This window comes from Helianthus annuus, chromosome 12 (genome assembly GCF_002127325.2).
Source record: "Helianthus annuus cultivar XRQ/B chromosome 12, HanXRQr2.0-SUNRISE, whole genome shotgun sequence".
Lineage (NCBI taxonomy): Eukaryota > Viridiplantae > Streptophyta > Magnoliopsida > Asterales > Asteraceae > Helianthus > Helianthus annuus.
Window position 1 is genome coordinate 14,426,484 of NC_035444.2, and position 13,971 is coordinate 14,440,454.

A 13,971-nucleotide genomic window follows, 5' to 3' on the forward strand; every position below is an offset into this window, starting at 1 on the left:
GATTATTTTACACTGCTATGGTTTATGATAATTTGAAATTATATGTACATGCCACCTCTATTATTTACATACAATATATGACTTTCTGTATGCAACTTTAAGATTTGCTAGAGCAAGTAATAATCTGAGATGGCGTCGAGATGAACTAATATTTGTCAAGAATTTAACCAAATGCATAGCTTTTTCTCTTTTTTTTCCTTATTTTGCATTTCACTTATATAAATGGGTTGAATAAGATTGTTAGTGGAAGCGGGATCCATTTAAAATTCGGGTCACCCATCTCTTAAATATGGATCCTATATATTGTCTTTAACAAACCACAATACTTCACAACCACAATACTTAGACTTCATAATCTTTTATTTATTTCATCATTTATTTACTTAACAGGAGTTGTATTTAAAAGTGTATATTGAGGATTCTTTTTCATTATAGTTTTACAAGTGACGTTATGTTTTTAACATGTTCCAAAGTTTTATAAAGCCCAAGTAGTCGCGCATAGTGTCGGAAAGTAAACTAAATGTATAGTGTAGGGGCTAAATGTATAATATCGTGTTCTATATAACACCCCCATTATGGATCAAAACGGGTAATCATTTAAATTATTTTACTCTGCAACTTAAAAAAGTGTCCATATAAGTCCAGTCTTCGCAGGAGTTATAGTACGTTGTTTCATTGTATTTTCATCGTAATCTTCAGATTTCCATAATAATTTTATTCGTGATCTTCAGATTTCCATAATAATTTTATCCGTACAATTTCTTTATCATCATTGTAAACGTACAATTTTTTTTGACAATAATTTTAAAACATATCATTTGTCAGAACCGCGATGTTCGCGGGTATTAGCACTAGTTGTAAATCAAACGCTAACGAAGCTAAACAAAGAAATCACAAAGTTTGTTCGTGTTTGTTTATTTATTCAAACTAATATAAAATCTGGTTAAGATTCATTTGTTTGATAAATAAACGAATTTTCCAATGAATATTAGATTCCTTTGTACCGTATGAAAGTAGTTTTTACGAGCATTTTATTAACAAACAAAGGTCTTTGTCACGTTTTAAAATATTGTTGGGCAACTTTATGCATATTCTTCCATCTTTCTTCCAACCTACTTACAAACATGTTCAAGATATCCCATTAGGGTGAGCACAAAAATCATACAATCAAATGACTGAATTTAAATAACCAAACTATACTGAATCTTTATATTTTTGTAAAACATATTCTATATTGGAAAAGTTTTCTTATCATTTTATTTATTTAACATATTACTTGCCAGTTGACCCCTTCCTTTTTATAAACTTTCAGACTTTTCTTTTATATGGAATAAACCTAATGAGGTTAATTTTGTAGGATCTTTAGAAACAATTCTTGGATTCTGATTGATCAAGGGAAGAAATTCTTAATCAGAGATTAATGATTATAATTAAAAATTATTAGTTTAGTTAGTAACAATTACTATTAGGTGATCATGGATTATAATTAAATAACTTTCCCAATTGATATAAGTTAATTCTTAGTCGGGTTGTGCAATATTCGGGTGGTTGGACAGGTAAATTTTTGAAATCTGAGTTCTTGGTTTTAGTTTTAGCATAAAAAATTTTATATCCTGTTCTCACCCTACACAAGGCCAACCCAATATCCCAAAAAGACGAGATTAACACACCATATTTGGTTTTTTCTCATCTGAAAATTTAGGGTTCAGGTTTAGACCTTTTACTGGTTCAATATTTGTTGGAATGGTTAAGCATTATACTGAGTCTGAATGGTTAAAATCTCTTATCTGAATTGATCAGACGTTTGTCTCTGAATGGTTAAGCATAATATTGGTTCTTAATGGTTCAGACCTCTTACTTGTTCCACATGATTCAAACATCTTACTTGTTCCGCATGATTCAGACCTCTTACTGGTTCAGCACTTACCTATTCAGAAATTATCAAATAGGGTTGGATTCACTTTAGTCAGGTTTTGGTTTCCCTCATTCCATTTAATTTGGAAGAAAACAGAAAGGGAAGGACCGCCGAATCCATTAAAGATGTGTTGGATGATAGAATGATTAGTCTACGTGTGTGATGATAACTTCAATGTGTTGCCAACTTTTTTTTTATTGTGATTACATGAAAATAAGAATTATGATGTGATGGTCACATGAAAGCACAATATCAGCCCCACCACCATCATGCCTGTGTGGGGGACTTCTCCATCCTATAAACCCTTTTTGGCATATTTATATAAAGCCCCTTTCACTATTCCAAAACCTACACTTTTTACCCTTGCACATTTTTCTTGTTGTATGTGCATTCTCTTACACGAATGCTCATAAACCGTTGAAACAAATCAAGCTGTCTAAATCGAAAACAAGGCAACCGGTTTGAGATCCAAAAGGTTTGACTCATGATTTGGTTATGATCGTTTTACCAATTTAGTTCGGCCTCGAATTTGGATTCGGCTGATCAACTTTTATTATATGTATATTTTTTGTTTCATGTTTAGAAGATACAGTGACGTATGTGTTTATCGAAAGAATGAACCAACTTTATCATTTTAATACAAACTAATGGTTTTGAAAAAAAAAAGTTCTATCTAAATCACCAGTTAATACGAACAGTAAAATCAGCCGGTTAATTTGCTTTGTCATTCAACGAAGCCATAGCTAGTGGTTCGGTTGAGATTTTCATCAAAACCGAACCGTGAATATCCATGGTTTCTTGCTATGTTGACAGGTGTACACAAATTATGAGCACCCAATTTATATTCATATAACTTTTTAAGTTAAATAAGAAAAGACACATACGGTCTTTCATTCGATTGGATAAAAAAAGACAGGTATAAGAAATCATTGTCTTATGTCTTGTGATGCTTTGATGATTAAGTTGTTGTTTGACTTGGAATGCCGTCTATAGGTTGGGTCTATTTAGACTGGTCTCAAAGTAGGTGTGTTCTTTTTGGAAAGTTTAATATATACAATGCAACTTGACGATGGACCATCACCAAAACCCTAATTAGAAATTTAGAATGCTTGGTTTGGTTGCACGAATTTAAAGTTTGGGAGGTTTAGTTATCTTTCTAGAGGAGTTCCTTCTTAAAATTTTATTAAGGATAAAAATATACATCACACAAAGTCTACTCTAAAACATGTTGCTCACTTTATAAAACTTGAATCGACACTATTTTAATGGAGATAATCACCTAGTGCCAGTGTATCACTAGGCTAAGAAGCCATTAACAACTATTTTAGCGTGTAATGTTGTGATAAAACAAAGTTCCCTTCCTCCTTCCTCATTAGGTGCATAACAAATAGTGGTGGATTTAGAAAATCATTATAGGGACAACGTTTCAAAAAAAAAAAAAAAATTCTAAAGGGGTAACGGAATCGAAAAAACGTCAATCTTTTTCAATATTTAAACTACCGCTGGAACGTCAAGAGGCAACATGGGTTACCCCTTGTTACACTTTATATCCGCTGCTGATAACAAAACCCACCTAACATAAAGACTCTTACATTGCATTCATTCCCCATCCCTTTCTTTCATTTACAAATGCTCCCAAAAACACAAGAATAGATATAAGAAATGAATAGTGTTGTTAAACATGGAGAATGAGAAATCAATTTGGAATATGAGACGAACTGCCAAATTATATTAAAAACTAACCCTAATTTTTTTATTAAGCTAAAGAGTTGAAAAAGATATGATATATATGAAATGAGATGTTAATACTTTAAAAAAAATAAAGTTAAGCCCGAAAAATTAAATTAATAAAATTGAAGGAACCTTATGAAAAACAAGAACTTGATAAAACTTCACTTAAACTAAGAAAAGACGATAAAGAAAATAAACCCACAATCATGGATTCATGCCCATGCGGGGTTCTTCATCCTTGGTTCATACCAAATTTAAATTGTTTTTATTATTTGATGACCAGCAACTTTATTTTATATAAATAACGAATAAAATAATTAGAATGCACATCATTAACATGACTGAAAAGTCTACTTATTAGTATTGTACTTATTAGTTTGTTTGAGAACAATGAATCGGTACAGAGAGATAACTTTCGGGATAAAAGAATCATATTGAATTCTTCAAAAAACAAAATACCATTAATTTTATTATTGTATGACACATGTTAAAGAAGTTATCTTTAAACCGGGAGAATGCGTTATTTAGGAATTTATAAATGTCTTGTTAATTGATGGGATGAGGTATAACTAGGGGTGAGTATCGGGTCAAAACCGGACCAACATAGCTTGGGACCGAAACCGAAATTGGCAGGAAACAAAGCCCGAGGACCGATCTTTAAGGGTTGGGTCGTTCTGAGGTTGGTTTGGTCTGAAATAATGTTGATTAATAATTAAACAATAGAATAACAAAGATTATCAACAAAACATACATATTTTTAGAGCATTTACATCCCATTCTTTATATTCATTCATTCTATAAAATTTTAAAAAATTATTTAAAAATACCACTCCATCCCATTCCTTACACCTTATCCATATATTTTTATGGATAAGGAATCGGATGTTGGGGAGTTTAAAAATAAGAGGAAAAATATATGGAATGATGATTTCTAAATTCGAATGAAATTATATAGTTAAGGATAAAGCACAGGATGTGAATACTCTAAAATTGCAAAAAAAAAAAAAAAAAACAAAAAAAAAAAAAACAAAAAAAAACATTAGAATTGCTTATTAACACTTAAATTCCTCATTATAAGCATTAAAAGCATTGAGTTTTTTATGATGACTAAATTTTTTGAATTGTGTGTAACTCACTTTCAAATTAAACTAGCTATTTTGTGTGTATGAAATTAATCATCAATTAGGTTGTAAGTTTTCGCAAAGAACATGAATGTATTATTTGTGATAACAAATTGGTAAATTCGTGTCTTATATAGTTATATTGACCAAATATCTTGATATAGGGGTCGAACCGTCACAATAATTGAGATGAAATGTTGTAACTCTTCATGAAAGGGTACAATAGTTGAAACTTGAAAGTTATGAGTTATATCAGTGAAACTTATGTAGAAACAATATCAATAGCAACATAGTATTACTATTGCCCTAAGTTGCAACTACTCAGTTAATGTTGAACTTAGTTATTAATGCTAGATAGTGACTTTCCATTGATGCTACTTGTCATTGCTGAACCAAGTTGCTACTGATGATCTGTGACCAAAGAAGATCTATTTCCTGTATCTCAATTGCCACTAATAATCAATTCCTAGTGATCATGTGCGTCACCACTTGGACCATATTAGGGGTGATGCCCCCTTGGAACTCACACGGTCTAAGGGCTTAATTCGCCTCCTAGAACCGTAGAGGCTCTTTAGTGCCCATATCATAAGAGTGTTGAATGAGTGTGTGCACTCCACATCTATTAAGTCTTCTAAATACTTATTTTTATTTTTTATGACCAGTTAAAATAAAATGACATCGATAGCACTAAAATCACCACCAACAAATAGTTAATAACATATTATGAACACTAAACTCAATAGCTAGTTAACATATAATTATGAACAACTTGGATTTTATAACAAACATGATAATATTAACTTGATGTTGATTATTTTTTAAATACGTGTAATATACGAATCTATAACCTTATATATAGTATATAATATGTAGCATGATAAAATCCTACTCGAATATATACAATTCCACCTCTAAACAAAGACTAATATGGCAATTTGTACCACTAAATCTAAATTATCATAATACACAATTCCACCTCTAAACAAACAAAGGCTATAAACAAAGACTAATATGGCAAATTGTAGCACTAAATCTGAATTATCATAAAATAATTATAAAAAACTTGAATTGCTTTTGCTTTTGCTTTACACGACTTTATCAAGGTATTATGTGATGAGTCACCAATTAAGCTTCACGCGTGTACACACACTTACGTCCACATTTTCATTTTATTTACACACATAACAAGTGTACAATCCAAAACCACCATTCATGGACTCCATATTCCTCTCCTCAACCACCGTCATCCTCTACGCCGCCGTAGTAGTCATTTTCATCTTCATCAACGAACGACGTCGTCTACGTAAATCGCCACCGTCACCGGTGGCCGTTAAGAGAACTCTCTCAGGAACCATGGGCTGGCCTTTCATTGGTGAAACCCTAGATTTCATTTCATGTGGTTACACCGATCATCCTCAATCGTTCATCGATAAACGCCGTCTCTTGTTAGTATTTAACTCCGATTATGTATCCGTTCATTCGATACAATTAAATATGAAGGGTCATACTATTCCCACACCCCAAACAGTGAATCCTCAAACAGCCGTTTAAAGTTCATTTAAACGGCTATTTGACGAATCATCAAACGACCGTTTAAAGTAGACCGTTTGATGCAAATTCAAAAGGCTGGTTTAAACGGTGTGAGATTAGATAGCAAGTTTAATATTAATTTAAAATATTATTAGTAGTTTAATTTAATTTTGTGGTATTTGGATGATAGGTATGGGAAGGTGTTCAAGTCACATTTGTTTGGTAGTCCAACGATCGTGTCGACTGATGCAGAAGTGAGTAGGATCATATTACAAAGTGATGCCAAGAGTTTTGTGCCGTGTTATCCGAAATCGTTGACGGAGTTGATGGGAGAGTCGTCGATTTTGCGGATAAACGGAAGTTTACACCGGAGAATCCATGGGCTTATTGGTTCTTTCTTCAAGTCTCCGTATCTTAAAGCTCAAGTCACTTCGAACATGCGAAAACTGCTTTTGCAATCCATGGCTAGTTGGAATGAAGATCGTCCTATTTACATTCAAGACGAAACCAAACATGTATGCAGTCTACTCTCTCTTTCTCTCTAAGTTTATTTCAAATGTTGAGAAACACAAATAAATTACCACATAATGCATTTGTTACTATTGCTTTGAACATAAACATAAGAATTTATACAAGTGGATTATATGATTCTTAGGGTTTTCAACATAATATAGGCTCACTTGTTTGTGTATATGTAGTATTTTTAGCTATTTTAATTGGTTTTCTTGCATCTAATATGAATATGATGATGATTTAAATCAATGATTATTTGTAAAAGTTAACCAAATGTTTTGGGGTTGTTTGTTTCCCTTGCAAAATCTACTTCATAATTAGAATTAAGAAATATATCATCGTATTAAAAACTTGATTTTATCAATCAATGCTAATCTGTGCTCATCCGCCATTTAAGTCTTTATGATTATATATTATTATTATTATTATTATATTTAATATAATTAAAACCACTAATTATAAAAGTTTGCCAAACTCTTCCAGGGTTTTTCTAATTATACAATAACTTTTTTATAAAATAAACCTAAAGCAAGTTGCTTCATTTGACCATATTTAAATATTATGATCTTTTTCTTTGCACAAAAAAAATGATATCTGATATTTCCAATGATGTTTATTTAAAATTTAGACATTCTTTTTTTATTCTTATTCAGTGTATAATCTGGGTAAAAGATATCTAAAAAAGTAACTAAATGCATTGAAATTTTATGCAAATTCTAACGTTTTTTTTTTCTCTTTTCATGTAGTGGTAGTTAATTATACAATACAGTAGGTTATTTTATAGTGACGTTATTAGATTAAAGTTTCAAAAACATTATTTCTGATTTTAATTAGTTTGAATAATAAAAGCTATATCTTCGTTTACAATGTAAACACAATGTGTTGATTGTTAACTAGTTTGGCCATTTGTAAGAAGAACAAAACAAAATCGTAAAACCAAAAAGTAGTTTGTTTGGGTATTTTAAGTGTGGGGAAAAGGGGTTTAAGCAAATAGCAAGTTACAAAAGTAAATGTTAACTTTTGATTTTTCTCAACACTTTTATTGTATAAAGCAATTACAACCCTTACACTACAAGAAAAAGGTATCTTTAGCGACGACGGTATTAGCGACGACAAGAGCAATAGCGGCGACCTAGATACGCGTCGCCGCTAAAGGCTCTTTGTCGCCGCTATTGTTGTCGCCGCTAAAAGCCCGATCTGTGTGCTTCTTCAAGATTTATTGCTGACCATTGATTAAAAACTGATCTAATGGCTACTATCATCTCCTTTGCTCAAAGAAACACGCGTCGCCGCTAAAGGCTCTTTGTCGCCGCTATTGCTGTCGCCGCTAAAAGCCCGATCCGTGTGCTTCTACAAGATTTGCTGCTGACCATTGATTAAAAATTGATCTAATGGCTATCATCATTTCCTGCTCAAAGAAACACACATTCATCTCTTATCCTCACACACCCATCTCAAACACCCATTTCAACCTTCATGTTCACTAAACTCCATCATTTACCACCAAGCAACAACCACACCTTCTGCCGCCAATCGCCACCATCAACCTCCGCCGTCATCCGCCACCACGAAACTCCGCCGTCATCCGCCACCACCTTCCGCCGTCATCCGCCACCATCAAGATCCGCCGTCATCCGCGACAACCAAGCTCCGCCATTGTAGTTTTTGTAGAGATATGTAGTGTTTTTTTTAGAGATATGTAGTGTTTTTTTTGTAGAGGTATTTGTAAAAACCATGTAATGTAAATGGATCTTAATAAGAAATTAATCATTTTTTTGTTATTGTGTTTAAGTTAATTTTCGAGTATAAACAAAACAGTGAAGATTTTTATGTTTGAAATTTGGAAATCCGTCTCCGGCGAACTTTCCGGCAATACTCAGGCAGAGGCATTAGCGGCGACCACAGTATTACCGGCGACATTTTGTTCAATAGCGGCCGACCTATACCGGCGACATTGTAGCGGCGACGTGTCGCCGCTAATACCCAATAGCGGCGACAAAAAGGACTATTAGCGGCGACACCTGTCGCCGCTAAAGGTACCCGTTTCTTGTAGTGTTATTATTGGTTACATAATCATTGTAATGTAATTATAATGTCTACAAATATCACTTCCATATGGTCCATGTTACTAATCATATGTTCCCTGCCTCTTTTACATGTTATTTTCATAATATTCATGCATTCAAATGTGAATTTGTATGATATGGATATCGATCCATTGAGTGATCGCTATTAAAAAAGTATGCATAGCGGTCTGATTATTGTGTCTCTTGATTATTTTTTAGATTGCGTTACAAGTACTGGCGAAAGCGTTGATCGGTTTGGATCCGGGTGAAGAGATGGAGTTTTTGAGGATCCAGTTCCAAAAGTTCATTGCAGGACTCATGTCATTACCCATAAAATTACCCGGAACACAACTTCATCGGTCATTAGAAGCCAAGAAAAAGATGGTGCAACTAGTCCTTCAAATTATTCGTGACAAAAGGATAAATGGTGGTTCTATTTTACAAGATTCGAAGGATGTGGTTGATGTGTTACTCAACGATAAGAGCGAAAAGCTAACAGATGAATTAATATCCGATAATATGATTGATTTGATGATTCCTGGAGAGGACTCGGTCCCTTTACTTATAACTTTGGCCATCAAATATTTATCAGATTGTCCCAAAGCTCTTCATCAACTTAAGGTACCTCCATGTGTTATTATGTGTAAAGTTATTAAAAAATACACTTAATTATGTGGACAAGTTACCTAGATGAACAAGTTTTAGCAACTAAGTTATATATTAGCAAAATAGCAACCAGCCAAATCTGTAGCTAATGGTTTTTCGCTACATATTTGTGCGGATTTTGTCCGTAGCAAATATGGATGCAAACTTTTATGTTTTTAAAACTTACAAGTAATATGGAATGTTTAATTATTTTCACAAAACTATAAAGTTAAGCTACTTTTACACCCTTTCCTTGTAAGTGTGATATAAACTTATTATTTTGAAATGTTAATATAAATCATAAAGATATCCCATATATTTGTTGTAATGCAATAATAAAATCATTAGATTGATTCATGTTGCATGGCCTTATAATAATGAAGGTGACATGCACTATTAACAGTTGCATAGTATTTAATCCACCTTTAGTAGTTGTGATGATCATTTTTCGCCATCGTTTCACTCTAATAATCATTTTTCTCACCTACTTCACTGTGTAATGATGATGATTAGGAGGAAAATTTGGAGCTAAAAAGACGTAAAAAGGACCTCGGAGATCCGTTGTGTTGGGATGATTACCTATCGTTACCATTTACGCAAAATGTAAGTTGAACTTGACGCGCTATGGTTTCCCTAAATCAACAATGTACACTAATTATTACTGGTGATAACACTAAAAATGATTAAACAGGTGATCACAGAAACCCTAAGATTAGGAAATATTATAATGGGGGTGATTCGAAAGGCTATGAAGGATGTGGAGATCAAAGGTTACCTTATACCAAAAGGATGGTGTGTGTTGACTCATTTCAGATCAGTCCATCTTGATGATAATCACCATGAGTCACCTCTGCAATTCAACCCTTGGAGGTGGCAGGTAACTAAATAATAATAAACATGTTGGTGTAGTAATTAATAAGTACATTGTGCTATATTATTAAACCATATGAAAATTTGAATATTTTGTGATGCACAGGATAGGGATATGAGCAGTGGTAGCAGCACTTACTTCACTCCTTTTGGAGGAGGACTCAGGCTATGTCCTGGGCTTGATTTAGCCAGACTAGAAGCTTCCATATTCCTCCACCATTTTGTTACTGAGTTCAGGTAATTATTAATAATACAAAGGGTAAAATGGTAATTTCACCACTATTCAAATGACTACCCATTTTCCTAACTTATTTTTTGAACCATAATTCCTAGATTTCTTAGGATAAATACATCACAACCTGCAAACTACCCATTTTCGGAACTATGGTAAAGATGTACAATTTGTGTTAATTATGACCGTTAATTTCTTAACCTAAGTCAGTGTCAAATAACTACACTGCCTATGATACGTACGAGTATTAAAATACTAGCATCATTAATGCACAGGGGCGGACCTATAGTGTTACAAGGGGTAACCCCGTTGCCCCTTGACGCTCTGACGGTAGTGTAAATTTTGGAAAATTTGATGTTTTTTCGATTTCGTTACCCATTTTATTGAAACGTTACCCCTATGCGGATTTTCTAGATCCGCCACTCTTAATGCATGCATGTACGTATAGAGACAAAACTTGACAACTTGTTATTGGTATTGATGTATTGCATGCAAATGCAGGTGGGTAGCTGAGGATGACACCATAATAAACTTCCCAACAGTAAGAATGAAGAACAGGATGCCAATTTGGGTCAAAAGAGAGAATTAGTGAAGGTGGGGTGGAGGGTTATGATTTTATGGGCCCTTGGATTGGAAAAGAAAAGCTGGGTGAAGATACTAAACTAAGCACACGTACGTGTAGGGGCCATGAAATGAGTTACTGAAATATTGGTCTCTTAGACACATGCATGTTAAAAAGGACACAAAGTGGAGAAAATAGGAACCTTTTTATGTAAACTTTATTAGGGTTAAAGTTATAATTTTGCATAGTTTGGGTTTAAATTTCAAACTGAATTAGGGATTAAATGTTGCCAGCTAGTAATGTATAACATTACCAATATCATACCTAAGTGTATAAAAAGGTAGGAAGTGTATCTGTTATAAAGATTCATGGAACCATATTGGGTTGTTTATTATTTAACTAGTTTTGTATATGTGGAACTTAAAGCATCTCCAACGATAAATTTTGTCTAAAATTTAAACTCATCACATCAGCATCTCATATTAATATATTATTCTAAACCCCAACCATTCTAAACGTAACTTTTCCTCCAATAATAAATTATTTTAAACCTCCACCTCATCACTTACTTTTTCTTTTATTCTTATCTAATTTATTCAAGGGAAAATCACAAAAATAATTAACCAAGCCAATTCACGAAAATGAACATCTGAGACGTCTAGGCTTAGATGCCACACACGGAAACCCATGGCACTTTAACGTCTAAGCTTAAAAGCTACACTTTTAAACCAATGAGTCAACTGAATTGCGACACGTGTTATGAAAAGTTGAAGGTAACGTCTGAAAGTTGGAGGTAGCATCTAAAAGTTGGAAAAGAGTCTAAGCTTAGACTTTTCCTTTTTTTTTCTTTTTCACCGTAATTTTTAAATGGGCATAACTTTTTTATACAATAGTATATAAAAAATATTGCATCAAATGTAATTTTTTTTTAAAATATTATCGTATGAAAAAATTATGCTAATTTATAAACCGTGGTGCCACTTGGGTTGTGGCCCAGTGGTAAGTAGTCAAAGACTACTTTGGGGAGACCCAGGTTCGAACCTGGTTAGGGGTATTATTTAAGGGGGAAATAATTTGATGTTCAAAAAAAAAATTATAAACCGTCGTGGAAAAGAAAAAAAATGAAGCGTCTAGGCTTAAACGCTACGGTACCATGGGTGAGACCCTACATATGTTCGTTTTTGCGAACTAAATTGGTCAATGGTTATTTTCATGATTTTCCCTTTATTTAATATATTTTTAAATTATATAAATGATATATATATATATATATATATATTATAAATTTATTTTAATATATTGTTATTTATTTATTATTTTTTAAATAAAATTTTTATACTAAACTAAAAATAGAATAATATATTAAATAAGATAAAAAATGATAAAATAATATTTAATTTTTTCAACGACTCTTTTTACAGATGATGGCTACTATTTCAAAGTCTACTTTTTCAAAAGGCTACTGTTCCAACAACTTGTTTCAAAAGGCTATTTTATAAATATAACATTCCGTTTTCTAACCCAAGTTTTCAATTCTCAATTCACAAATCACTCCAAATACGATACTAATTCGAATATATGGGTGGTGGTTATCCAAGTGAAGAAGGCGGACCTTCGCACCTCAGACGATCGTCTCATTGACGTTCAAACCATGCTTCGTCAAGCCCTCCACCTGCAGCAAGGTGTAAACGATCATCCCATTTAAATTCTCCACCTACAAACTCTTCACATGCAACAGTCTATTGTCCTCCATTTTCAAACTCTTTTCCTCAACCAATCTACCGTCATCCCCCTTTAAACCCTTCACCTGCACACCCTTTTCCTCAAGCAGGTGATGATCCAAATCCTCTTACGGACGAGGAGTTGAACTTGGTGTATGACTACACCATGGCTCAACTACAATTTGACTCACTGTGACTTGGGGAGACCCGAATCCATTTCAATACATATCTTTATGTCGCAAACTACCATTCAACACAAGTCGTACCCAACTGGGCTAAAGGGTACAAAACCGACTTGACTAAGGAATACGTACCTAGGTCGGACAAAGAAACATATTATCCATCTTCCAATGACTCCGGACACCGTTATCGACACGAGAAGTTGGGCGGTCGTGATAGCGATCGTGACGTGTCATCTCCTGAGTCCTTCCTAGGTGATTAGGAGGGGATATATTAGGGCTTATGTGTGTTTAATTAGGACCTTTTATGTTTATTTATGTTTGGGTAATAATTTAATTACTATCGTTCGTAATATTTGAAACTTCGTTAAATACTCGACACGATCGAATTTAAATAACCTATTTAAAACTACGTTTGTCGTTTATCACGGACGAGATATTAATGAATAAACCCTTTAATTAATCACGAATTTAAAAATAAGCTATTTAATTTTTAAAACCGAAATGTTTTGTCATTTCAATAAGACGTCTTTTATTATATATGCATTCCTGACTTAACTTAAAAACTCCCTTTTAGTTACGTTTTTTTTATGATTTGAAAAAAAAAATATTTTGGTGGTCTAATTATTTCCAAACATATCCAACCACGCATATAAATAAAATTATAAGCCGAGCTTCTAGTAATTTGTCCAATTTCATTCGAGTCATTGAACGACAACTGAACCGGTCTAAAGGGACACAAAACAACTCTTATCTTGTAGCTCTCACTTAGTCCACTTACAAATGCACAATTCAATTTAATATAAGTAAAATAAGCAAATATGGGTCCTTCACTTATACTCCTTCTTCATCTATAAACGACACCCCATCCTTTCAGAAATTATCG

The 13,971-nt window shown here is 33.2% G+C and overlaps 1 protein-coding gene across 1 annotated transcript; it reads left to right on the plus strand.

Moving 5' to 3' along the window:
• Nucleotides 1-5,949: 5,949 nt before the first annotated feature.
• LOC110894209 (3-epi-6-deoxocathasterone 23-monooxygenase CYP90D1) lies at nucleotides 5,950-11,566 on the plus strand. The gene is made up of 7 exons (XM_022141400.2): nucleotides 5,950-6,212; nucleotides 6,488-6,812; nucleotides 9,096-9,497; nucleotides 10,035-10,124; nucleotides 10,213-10,398; nucleotides 10,498-10,628; nucleotides 11,125-11,566. The coding sequence occupies exons 1-7, from the start codon at nucleotides 5,980-5,982 to the stop codon at nucleotides 11,210-11,212; spliced, it is 1,455 nt and encodes a 484-aa protein (XP_021997092.1). The 5' UTR covers nucleotides 5,950-5,979; the 3' UTR covers nucleotides 11,213-11,566.
• Nucleotides 11,567-13,971: the final 2,405 nt, after the last annotated feature.